The sequence below is a fragment of the Apteryx rowi genome, unplaced genomic scaffold (assembly GCF_003343035.1).
Source record: "Apteryx rowi isolate R43461 unplaced genomic scaffold, aptRow1 scaffold_5, whole genome shotgun sequence".
Lineage (NCBI taxonomy): Eukaryota > Metazoa > Chordata > Aves > Apterygiformes > Apterygidae > Apteryx > Apteryx rowi.
In genome coordinates this window covers 1,606,704-1,619,552 of record NW_020450760.1, presented here as the reverse complement: position 1 = coordinate 1,619,552, position 12,849 = coordinate 1,606,704, and the positions used below count along the sequence as shown (strand labels likewise).

General features: G+C 42.2%; 1 protein-coding gene across 3 annotated transcripts in view; it reads left to right on the top strand.

The window, feature by feature from the left end:
• Positions 1–6,925, top strand: part of RCOR1 (REST corepressor 1) — a 45,079-nt gene extending 38,154 nt beyond the window's left edge. For 2 of the 3 annotated variants that reach the window (XM_026079546.1, XM_026079548.1), the window contains one exon: positions 2,636–6,925. In XM_026079546.1, the coding sequence (XP_025935331.1) occupies positions 2,636–2,677 (42 nt within the window). In that variant the 3' untranslated portion in view covers positions 2,678–6,925. The other variant, XM_026079547.1, reaches the window with a different exon arrangement.
• Positions 6,926–12,849: the final 5,924 nt, after the last annotated feature.

Here is a 12,849-nt window from a genome sequence, read left to right as displayed (position 1 = left end):
GCTCAGATGTATAGACTCCCTGCAAAAGCCATTTTTCATAATCTTCAATCAGCCTGTTTTTACTACTAAAATATGCTCAAATATATTTTCATTTTATTTATTTCACTTCTGCTGGATATACAGATCCCAGAGCTGATTTTTGGGAATTCCAGGCATAAATGAAAGTGGGAAGAGAACACTTAATTTTCAGCCTCTGATGGTATCTCATCAGCACATGGACGTTTTCATGCCTTTTACTGCTGAAACACAGGTTTTTATCTCAGTTGGATGCTTTCCCTGCACTCAGTTCTCCAAGCTGTTCTAGGTTTGGCTCTGAGAAACCTCAGACTTCTGAGGAAAAGCTCCTTCTTTCATTTGTGATTATGGAATGGTTTTACTTAGGGGAAGGGAAGAAAGCTATAAACAGGGCAAGTGTACAAAACTGTTCACCCTGGAATTGCCTAGAGGCAGAGTTTCCTTGAATTACAATGGTTTCTGTGAAGGCAGAAATTCTAGGCACAGCCTTTTCTGCTCTCCTTCTTGAAGGAGGTTCACTGAGATAATGCTTCTCCAAAGACTATGTTTAAAGTTAACTAAGAGACTGCAGAGTATTTAAATATGGAAGTTACAAAAATGTAATATTAACACAGTGTTGCAAAAGAAAAGCCCAGCCAGAGGTTTGCATGTGAAAATATCTGATGTTGGGGCTCCCTTTGGCCTAATTTTATTAGACGGCTTGGCACAAAATCTGCACCTTGTCAAATGCAAGCACACTCAACAGCAAAAGGTGAATTTTGTTCTCTAGTGGACTAAAGGTTGTTCCCTGTAAGATTTCTGTGTACTGTATATTTTTTATAAGTTGCCCTGACTGTGGCTGGTTCACTTGTGCATTGCCATGTTCAGCCATTCAAAGAGTAGGACTTCAGTGCTTCACAAATCCTAGGGATATGTTCTTCAAAGATGCCTGTATTTGGGGACTAGGGCCAATGATAGAAAAATGAACAAAACTAAACTCAAAAAAACCTTGCATTCTCGGGGGGAGGGGGAGGATTCAATTGCCCTATTTTTCCAGACTTGAGAGATGGAGCAAAGAAGCAATCATACTAGTACCTAGACACCCATTTGAAAAGTAGATGGATAACGTCACTGCCTTTTCTGGTGACTGACAGAGTTGTATCGGTCAGCAGTGCAGACTTCTTCCTCTCTGACCCCGCAGAGATTCTTCCTGGCTTCAGATGAACCCTTTCTCCTGAAAGTTACAGTCAAAGGGAGCTTCACTTGAGACAGGAAACAAGTGTTGGGGGTAGTAGCAGGAACTGGAGTTTGCTGATGTGGTCAAGTGCTTGCATCCTGGTGCAGTGAGGATCCCCGATGTGTTGACAGAGGAAGAGGGAAGAGGTGGCAGGGAGAGTGGAGGTGTGGGAGCACGGTCAGGGTGAAATGGCTGGTGGAGCAGGAGTCATAGTCCCTAAACTAGCAGTGGGGAGTGCCCAGGCTGGACCTGAGCAAGCACTGAGTGGTGGGAAGTAGGCAAAGAAGATAGGCCAGTGGGAATGGCTGCAAAGGCCAGAGAAAAAGCCGCTACTGCAAGAGTAAGGCAGTTCACGGTGCCCTGCAGAAATGACAGATGAGGACCAAGCCAGGCTCGGAGCCTGCCTGACCGTGCTCTGTGTAGCAGACCAACACGGGGAGGAGCCAGGCAGGGTGGCAAAGAGCTGCCAGCCATGACTTACCATGTTTGCCTTACGCTAGCACCGTGTGGCTTGCGGTTCTTGATGAAGCCTATTCTGGACAGTAGGAACTGGTGTGTCGCGGTTGGGAGGAGGAAGGTGCTGGCGGCATGGAGGGGGTTTTAACTACTGAGCCATAGCTTTTTGTACAATTGCAAGAGGAAGGATGTTGCATAGTTGAAATCTGATGGCCATCACAGTGCCTGAGCAAATCAGACAGAAATGTTGCCTCCTAGAGTGACTCTAGATGTGGTGTTCCTGCCTTCAGAGGTAACATAAGCACAGTGCTGTAGGCGACTGGGTGCCTGGTGCCTTTTTGAGTACTTTTGTGGGCTAAGTGACATGTGATTGAATTATCATGTGGATGATCTGTATAGGCTAGGAGGGGAGTGCTTGGTCCCTCCTGAGCTGTACAGTGCCGTGCAACTGGGGTCTGCTGCTGAGAGCACTTCTTGCACAGGCTGTTGAAGTTGCATCAGCTGGGCTCCATCACATGGTAGCCAGGCAGAGGCTTAGCTGGTCTAATACACAGGCTCCTCAGGTGCTCTTCTCTGGCAGGCCTTTATGTCTGCTTGGCTGCCAGCCTACTAAAAGCTTTGTCAGCCCTCTGACAGCTTTGGGCTTTCCCCTTCAGTGTGTTTTCATGGCGAGTGGCCACAGTTCCTTTTTCTGAAGCGGGGGGAGGTGAGATTGCTGATTACAAAGCAGCCTCAACTCCGGGCTTATTCTTGTTAATGTTCCAAAGAAATCCCATGTGGCTCAGAATAGGGGAAGCTGCTCTGATTCCTTACCGTATGCCAGGGTTGTCTGTCTTGTTGCTTTCAGTACCTTGGATCTAGGGTGAAGCTTGGAGATGCAAGAAAGCATGTGTGTATTCATTTTTAAACTAAACATCTCCTTTTTTTCCCCCTCCCCCTTCCCTCCAGGCTACTTCTGTTCTTGATGTCAGATATGCATCTGCTTCGTGAGAAGGTGCTGTAGCCTAGAACAATTTGTGTTGACTACTGTGTTATCCAGGATATCAGGTATTAGCAAACCTCAGACAGCCATCTGCATCATATCTGTGGACAAGCAGCTATTACCAAAAAAAGGCAAACGCTTCCAGTCCTGTGCTACATCTGCCTTAATCTCCCCTCATTCCTCCATACTGCCTCCACTTTCTTTCAAAAGCTCCCAGGTAGCTCAGCTCTCCATTTCATCAATGTCCTGCTTAAGCATGGAGATTTCTAGAACCAGTAACACCTGTCTGTAAATTTTGACCAACCTGCAAAACAAGGAGCTCCTTAGCAGCCCCACAGTAACTCTACACATTAGGAGTTCTTATAATACTTGGTCCGTAGGGTATAAGTATGTATTGCTGCATGGCCTTGTGGTCTCCGCTTCCTGTGTATTCTTACGATGACACTATTATTAGTGAGCTTTCTATAAAGGAGAGGCCTGTGCACATGCCAGTGGTGTCAGGTTTGTTCTGAAATGACAGGGCCTGTTAACAAGCAATCGTGAATAATGCAAAGTGGTAGGAAATGTTATTTCTGAGGTTGGGTCAGTCCAAGGTTGTAAATGTAACTGATTACACTTCTGGTTTGTGCAATTCTTTGCACTGTATTTGTGTGTTCTTGCTTCATAGAAAGCTCCCTAACTGAGCATTTTATTCCTGTATATTTTAACGGCTTTTATTTAGTGCAAAAGGGAATACGTAACCTGAAACTGTTTGATACGCTATTTAACCCCTGGCATTCAGCATTTGCATTGTAACTTGTTAAATGAGTGCTACACAACTTTCTTTTTCCTGATCCTCTGTGGGATTAAGTCAAAACAAACTTTCTCTGGTGCCTCTCCTTTTGGAATATGTGCCTTTTTACATTTGGCTACCATAGGTCACTCTCTGTCCCAGTGTCTCGTTCCTCTTCAGAGTGCTGTTTGCCAAAGACATCAAACTACTTCTCCCACTGGAAGCCTGGACAAGGGTTGGAACACAAAATTCAGCTTCAAAAAAGTAGTTTTTGGTCTCTTGGAACTTTAAATAGAGGAGAACCGGGTTAATTTCATTGGCAATTTTAACCCTTGTGAAGCACACATCGCTTTCATGTTCTGAACCAAAATATGCAATTTATAATCTAAGAGGTGCTTTTCCAAATACTTGGTGCATGCAGCTTTCAAATCCCCAGCCCTCTGCTCAGATGACCTGTGCTGTGGCCTACCTGGCTGGTTTGAACTGGAGCTGTTCTTGAAAGTCCTGTATTCAGGCTTCGCACCTTGACCAAGATGTTTGCTACTGACTGCCAAGCAGACAGTACTTAGAGAAGCTCAAAGCAGCAGTATTACTTTTTGCCCAGTGGAAAGCTGCAAAATAACACTATTCATTTTAAAATGGTTAATTTAATGATGTTGGAAGAAACCAAAAGCTGTCTTTGTGGGTGCAGAAAAGGACCTTCTTTGCCTCTCTCCCTCTACAGAGGGTTTGAGCCAGGATGGCACACAGCAGTGTGTGGCACCAGCCTTTCTTAACTCAACCTGAAATGAGCTAGCCCATGTCCTACAGCTGAGGTGCTGCAACTTGGAGTCTAGCCCCACACTTGGTGCTGATGTTTGAGCAGCTGGGCCACGCTGTGCTCTGTGCTGTGACGGCTCCTTTCTCTGTACCTGAGCTAGCTAGCTTAAAGCCAGCCTGCTAACATGCACAGAGCTGCTATCGCACCACCTTCAGTGTAGGCATAACCCCAGGAAAGGCAGGGGAAGTGGCCTTGTTTATCGCTGTGGTTGTCTCCTCCTTGGACCTTGTGTGGGGGAAGTGTTTCAACATCAGAAATCAAGTGATGACATGAAGGAGCGGATAGGCATTTCCTAGGGCAAGCTAGAGTGTGGAGCCCAGAAAGTGCTCATTTCAGCTGCTTCTATGGCTATTTCTGATCACCTTCATTCTGGTAGCTCCAGACAGAGCCTTTTAGGTGCTGGGAGGTTGGAAGGGAGCTATTCCCTGCTCTCTGTATTAGAAACCTGTAATCCCTTAAGGCAGCCCAAGGTAGTGGCAACATCTCTACAGCTGTTTATGTGAACTGGCAGCTTCGGTGGTGGACCTGCACGCGCTCCTCTGGTCTGTGCAAGCTGGGGATGGGGAGTCTCTAGTGAGAAAGGACAGTAGTTGCTAGTCAGTGTGAATTAGGATTAAAGATGGGCAAAGAGCATTATGAATTCAGCTGACACTTCTGGTGTAAAGCAATGACGCTCATTAGAAATACTCTAGTATAAACTTCCTGCTGGTAGAAATGTTCTGAGAGAGGCTCTTGCCAGTGTGAGAGGACCGCGTAGACTTGCATCCCAGCTGGTGAAATTCATCTGTAAAAGTTTCTACTGGCTAGTTAGATAGCTGTGAGGACTTGTAGGTTTTTGCCCTCAAATCTGTCCATCTTATTATCAGAAAAGTTGTGTTTTGGCTTCATCCCCAAAGGGTGGAGGGAAACATGTATAATTCATGATATTAGGAAGAAAAAAGTTGTTTGATTACTTTTCAGTTGACTGCTATCTTATTGTAGTTGATACATACAATATAATAGCACTGTATTTTAAACGTTTAGTTTTTTACATTCTCTTTAACTATTATGTTTTTAAATGCGATAAAATCATTTTAGCTTTTAAAAGTTTAAATGGTTTGGTCTTGTTTAAGTGAAGACCCTTTTTTTTCTTTTTTTTTTAATGGATCAAGCATTAGATATACCAACTGGTTGCATTCTGATTAGAAGGGTCCACAAAGATTACTGCATAAGATATAGAATACTCACTTAAGTTTTGTTTCTTAAACTATCAATGTGAATGTCATAATTATATATATTTTGTGGAAAATGGGAAATTATTTCTCCTAAGTATAAGTTATTGTGCAAAATATGGTATCGTTAAAGAAAATGATAGTTTAAGTTTTAGTTTTAGAAATCTTAAAGATATAAAAGTGTATTGCATATGCATAAACAAATTTCATTTGTTCTATTTAATTTTTATGTAGCTGTGTAAAGTGCTAGGTAACTTCTTTTTTCGCTTATCCATTAAAAAAACCTTGTTACTTGAATATTCGTGTTTAACTGGTTTGAAACAGTGATCAATTTTTGTAAAATAATCTTATAACCAAGGGAAAAAAATACATGCCTCAGTTGTGCTTAACAATATAGCAACAATGTACAATCAGATGCTTAAGACCATAGTAGCCATAACTGGTAATGCAACCACAGTGGTTGTGTCTTGATATATTTAATACCAATGGGGATAATGAATTCTTAATATATTTTTACAAGTTTGCAACCAGGAAGACCCCATAAATATTCACTAGAACACTTTTGTAATAGCTAATGTAAGAGTGAAACTCTTATTCTCTTAAAGCAATGTCCTGACAAACATTTTTCTTTCCTGTACAAACACATCTGAAACATTATGTATTAAAATACACTCATTGTCACTTTAAATTTCAGTTTTTATCCTCTAAATCGCTAATATGCTGTTGGTATTCTTGCACACCAAATATGAGCCAAACAGTGCATTACACTAACTTGATCACTGGATTTGTGAACATAAATCTCCAAGTCAAGGAACTGCAAAATTGTCATGAGATTTTTTTCTGATCTGTGTTTTTTCAAATCTGTATAAAATTATGCGTAGCCCATTCAACAATGAGTGGCCTGATATTTACACTTAAAAAATCATTTTATTAGCTCCAACTTGTCTTCAGCAAGTCAAAATCTAGTGATCTTGTGCAATGCCCCTAAAGCAAATACTTTCTGCCACTCCCTGGATTAATGCAGCTTTTCCTGTTGATAGTAAAGCACAATTGCAGTGAAAGTTACAGTTCAGAAGATGGAAGGTCAGTATAGTCTATGCATGTTGTATAATAATGAGTGTTTACATTCATATTCTCCTAAAATAAAATTTATACTGGAGTGTATAGTATTCCATTATGTAGATTTTATCAATTTTGTTAACTGCTTATAGATTGCTTAAAAAAAGTTTTTTCAAGATTTTAAAAGATGTATAAGGTTAAGTTTGCAAATATAATGGAAATGCTGTATAGCTTTTGAAGTGATAAAATACTCGTTGGGATTTTAAAGAAAGTATGTTGTAATAATGCTGTTGTAAGTAATATTTTAAATGTCTTTTTTGCCTGTTTTCTATTATTCAGCACACTTACTGTGATGAATGTTCATAGCATTATAAAATTGCTTAGCCACTGAAAAGTAACATTTGGTTTTGAATTATTTTACTGTATGAGGAATTATAGTGGGGTAAATTCCTTTGTGAAATTCTACATAATTCATTTTTCTATGATTTCCAATGTTTGCTGACATCAAATAAAATTTTTTCAAGCCATTGATGTAATAAAATATGTAGTAAAATGTTATTGATGTAAAATGTTATTGATGTAATTGATCACCTACCTTTTGAATTTTGCTCATCAGAACCAACAGCCGGACACCCTGGGTGGTGCCCCTTCCTGTATTGCATGTTCTGTGTTTAGATGTCATTGGAGCACAGACTAACGGGAATTGAAGCTGGTGGGTAGAGTCCTAGTCTTTGAAGATGGGATCAGGCCCTTAATACAGTGATAGTAGCTAGAGTTGCCTGGCATGCAAAGGCAGGCAGAATTCATGCCAGTGGTCTTGGAGAGATTGCTGCTGCTTTTTTCGATGGTGTAGCATATTCCTCCTGTTGGCTGTGCAGCCGTGCTCTCTCCGCAGTCTCACTGGTGTGTGCGTTGCTTTTGGCCAACTGGCAGCGCTGTGGCGAGACAGATTTTGTGTTTGGGAAGCACTGGCATTGGGATCCTGGCTGCTCTTGGATGGGGGTGGCTGTGCACTTTCAGCGTAGAGCCAGAATCTGGCCCGTAGGATATGTGTGGGGACTAGCTGACAAAGTAATTGCTATTGTAATGAATAGCTGAAAAATAAACTGTTGCCTGCTGTGTACAAAGGGCTAACACAGCTATACAATTTAACAAGATTATCATCTTTGTCCTACAATGAAAGAAACCCATTTAAAACGCATGAAAAAAATTCATTTTACCCTTCAAGCCTAGCAGTGTGTCGATGCTGCTGTCTGTGATGGTCCAAGTGGTTGTAGATTGCACTGGGGGTTGAACCTTGTTGAAGACAGAAAATACTGTCCTTTTTGAAAATCCCGCAGAGGGTTGCGCTGGATGCAACTAAGCACTAAATGCAGAAGCACAGACAATACATTGTAGGGTAATTAGGGGAAGCTGCTTTGCGTCTGTCTTGTTACATTGAACAAGCAGGTTACCAGCAGTGCTTTGAGTTAGGGTGTTGGTGTGGGACAAATAGCAAGGCATGCTCGGGTTTGGTTGCGTGTGTTGCATCCGGCAGAACTAATGTGGCAAGATATTGTCGTGGTTTGCAGTGCTAGTTGTGTATGGAGAACAGAAATTAGTCATGCCTTTATATATTGTAAAGTAAGGGGGGGGACTGACTTAGGGTTTTGGAAGCATAGACAGCATTTTTAAGAGTTGAAGATTTTATTTATTTATTTTTATTTTTTTGCTGAAAAGCGTCTTTGTAATCTTCATGGTGGTGAAAAATACAGTACCAGCACTGTAAGGTAGTGATCAGCTTTTTTAGCAGAGTCATTTGACTCCCAAGATTTTCTCAGCCCTTAACCTTCAGAACAAGCAACTTCTTCCCAGCCCCCAAAGCAAAACAAGGTGAAATATAAATAAAATAAAGAAGGAACTTGGTGCTCTCCATTTCAATCGGGGAACATCATCAGATGAAGGAACTGGGACTTACTGTGCCCAAAGACATACCTGAGGAATCTCCAGAAGGGTCCAGGAAGCAATGGTAAAGTAGTGGTGGTGATACTGCCATTTTTAAATGGCACGTTTCTGCCTAGGAATGATATTTATTTGTAAATGGAAATGCAGTATTGAATTAATGTTGAATGAAATTAAAAATGTTAGACTTCAACGTTTAGATCTTAACTAAGACAAATACGTATGGGGAAACCTTAGTTTCCAAGCACATGCATGTGTACTCCAGACCTTTCCTGTCTCTGCCAGCCGTGGATTATAAATAACGCAGGAGCCCAGAGAGCTTTCTCTCTTTGAGAGAAGAGGCATTGCCTTGCAGGATGTGATATGAGCTGGAGTTCAGGCTGAAACTGAAGAGTTCAGTAATGGTGCTGTTGTGCCACTGAGATCTTAATCTAATGCCCAAGTATCAACTCTGTGAAATAAAACAGTGTAAGGGTGGATTTTATTACATAAACCAACTTCTAGTCTGAAAGACAGCATAGGATGTTAGAACTAAGTCCCAAATCTGCGATCACATTTTCCCCCTGAGCTGTGCTGTGGCTCCTCTGGTACTCGAGGTCAGTCTCCATCACTGTCTTGGGTTACTTTGGGAGATGAGGTAAGAGGTCCTGCAGTGGGAATCTCCTGTAGATAGAGGAGATGGGAGAGGTTTGCAAGAAAACTGTGGATTTGCTGTTAGTTTGCAGGTCTCCCATGCAAGAACTTAAATGAGAGAATAGTATCAGTAGTGGGAAGCTCGTTATTCTTTGCTGTGACTGTAGGCTAATTTCTTTCCACCAAAATAGTCTTTGAACCAATAAGAAGAAATGTGATTTCTGGTCTTGCTTTTGGCAAATAGCAAGCAAAATGCATATGTGGATGTATGTGAGAAGAATCTCAAGAAAGGGCCTACTGAAAGAGGTAGAAAAATTGTTTGCTTTTGCTGAGGAAGAGATAGAGAGGGAGTTACTATAAAATATTAAGGTAATTGGTTTCTGAAGTCATCTAGGTAGATCTTGAGCATACGGGAGGTCTGAACTTTTCTGCACCTTCGGCAAATCACTTGGAAGTTTTACCTACTGGAAGAAGGAGAAACTTGTATGGAAGAAGGCGGTAGGCCTAATCTTTAAAAAAAAAAAAAAAAAAAAAAAAAGTATCAGGGAGCAAGACAAGGACTGATAAGATGGAAGGAAGATTGATCAGCCAAGAAATTTACACTGGGGAGATCATGAAATGGAAGTAAGAGCATTGACAAATGTCGAGCTGACTTATGTTTGCTTCCAACATGAAAAAACAGTGAAGGACAGGTAGAGATTTGTGTTCTAATTCTGGATGGACATTTTGCTGTAGTTTTCACTAAGGTAGTTTGGAGCAGGAGATGTGGGGAAGGTGCGTGACGTGATGGAAATAAAAATGTGTACTTGTGAGATGGGAAAAATCTTTCTTCATCTTCACACTTTGGGGAAGCAGATATACTTTGTCTGAAACCTAGCACATGAAACTGCATGCCTTAGCCAGACTTTTTGAAAAAGGTTATAAAATAGAAGATGGTGCTATGTGACAGAAAAAATGGAATTGATATCCAAAAGAAAGAGATGAATAGGAGATCTAGACAGCCCACAGACTTGCTGATACTGCTTTGTGTATGCAAGGTTTAGAATAAGTCATGATGGAATGGAGAATTAGGTGAGTTAATAAAATTGAAGAATAGGCACAATGGGTTTGCGAAAGAATTGTGCCCGACTAGCCATTCACGAGGTGTGGGATCCATCAGTGGATACGGATATCTCTGCCTGAGCTTGTTGCTCAGAATCCCATAGGGAGAAATAGGCTTTTCTAGGGTGTAATTAATTTAATACTAAATTAGATGTTGAAAACTGATCTAATTATTCTGTCCTGAAAGTGCTTATTTCTCTCCTTTGATTATAGACAGAGCCTAAGGCAACTGCCTCAGATGTAACTTTCTCATACCAAATAGCTGTAGGTCACTGAAGTTAGGAGTTAACCATACCCAGGTGTGGTTATGTGGACTAATGCCAAGAGGGGGCCATGAGAAGGACCCCTGCACTGCAATGTTGCCATGCTATTTACAGTTAATGAGCAAACGTTAATACCATAGTACAAGGCCCTTGAAAACCTTCCCTGGGACATCGTGTACAAAGCTGGTTCATCCTCTTGAAGATAAGTCAGGCTGACCAGGAACAAGTGACAGGAAGGCACTAAATGAATTTGGTTTCTTTAAGCAGGCAGAACAAGGGCTGGGAGTTGTGCCTGTTCCCTGTAAATGCCATCACAGAGGTCACCATTTAGGGACAATAGGCAGTGCTGGTGGCAGAGAAGCTTGGCTCAGTTTTAGCCTGCTCATAACCATAGTGAGATGTTTCTTCCAGTTTTGGGGCAAATCTCTCCATTAATGCAACACTCTGCCATCAGGCAAAGGTGGTGTCATGATTACCAAGGTGAACTCCAAACAGCAGAAAACTCTTCCCAACTGAGTGCTGCTGGGTATGGAGGAGTCCTGGGCAAGCTCTGGCTGCCAGCTGGGGTCCACCTGAGCTGCTGACTGTTTTTCCTCCCTCAGGAGAGCAATGGTGTGGAATTGCACGAGGCAAGTGGGATGTATAGTGTCTATGGGGCTGCAAGTTTTGGTGCAGAGGTGCTCCAGAAGGTGTACCTTTCTAATTGTGATTCCTCCCTTGTTCTGGGCACCCAGCTGCCTTGTAGAGCCAGCTAGCGCATTGCAGAGGAGGCCAAACAGTTGTCTGGTATAAAAGGTGAGGAGAGGCAAGGGCAGTGTGAGTATGTAAGAGGGCGATGTTGACTGTGGCTGTGGATTTCTCTTCTGAGTTTATACCAGGATGCAGCTGCTTGCTGACAGCTGTGTGTGAGAGCTGGAGCTGTGGGGCTGCCCAGAGCTGTCAGATCCATAGCTATGCCCTATGTGCAGCCTGCAGGCTGGAAATAAAAGGCTTGGGGAAAGGAGGAGAACTGGGAAAAAGCTGCCCTTGGCCAAGTAAAAAACTTGTTGTGGCACCCTGGTCTGGAGTTTGCATGTGCTATTTTGGATGCTGAAGCTGATGCAGAGAAGTCTGTACTCACTTCAGAAGCCTTGCCTGCCTTGGCCCACAGCCTGCAGCAGCTGGACCGCTTGCCACTGGGATGCAGTAACTGCTCGTTCTCCCAGTGTCAGCCCCGGAACTCGCTGCCGGTGCAGAACCCGTCCTTCTTCCCGGGCAATGCACCGCGGGAAGGGTGTGCACAGGCACTGCAGTCTGGCATGCCCTGTAGGCTTTACAGTCTGTTGTTCACAACTGAACTGCTTGTTTTATTTTCCAGTAGGAAAAACTTTTCAGTTTTACTTTCCAGAGGTAGTTTCAGTTTATTTTACTTCCTATCTTGTGCTCTTTTGTAATGAAGGAGGGTTAAACCTGCTTCCTGCCACCAGATATAGTGGAAAGTCTGGGACAGAGTTGGAAACTTCTGGAGTCTCCAAACAAGTGAAGGTCCCAGATCCTATACTGTTTGCTGAAATGTGCCCTAAGGGCAGAAATGACTCTCATGTGACTTGGTACCTTTGAAGTACTCTATAAAAGTACCTGTATTAGGGGGGGAAAAAACTCTTAGGACCCAATTTCCGTCCTTTTGGACCCTGTGTCCCACTTGAAGTGAGAGCTCAGGTTAGAAGAACTGACATCGTTCACTAATGCTAAAAATGTTGTTCCTATGTTTCCTATCATTTTGGCCTTCCCAGTTCAACTTAAGAGACAGCTTTTCTGATGCCAAAGGTAGCTTAGCACCTCTGATCAGTATGTTGTTGCTGTTAACATTCTACCTTTTAAAAAAGCAAATTCAAAACAAGTATCTACATCATTCTGTTATTAATGAAGCTGAGAAAAAAGAACAAGCAATTAATTGGATATTCTCATTTAAGCTAATTTCCTTTTGCTGCATGGCTAGTTCTCTCTTCTCCTTGCACTATCAAATCTCACTGGTACAAATATTCTTAGAAGATAACTTTTAAGCTTGATCACATTCTCTATTAAAGGTATTTGTATAAAGGTTCTACTTTCCACAATTAATCATGCAAGGTCCTGGATTCAGTGATGTTCTCTACTCGGGGAGCAAACAATACGCCGTGTCTGTGCTCTGTCACAAGAGCCTTTTGCAGGCTGACTTTCAATGAGTGACCCAGGACCACAGTGGAATTCAGCAGTAGAAAAATAATTTGAGGGAATTGTGATATGCACACAAAGAAGATGAACTAGTCAAGCAATTTGTTATGAATGGCACCTTCAGCCCTAGGCATGGATGTATAACTTTTCTTCCTCCAGGAGGAATTTCTGTTTTATTTTTGGGCCT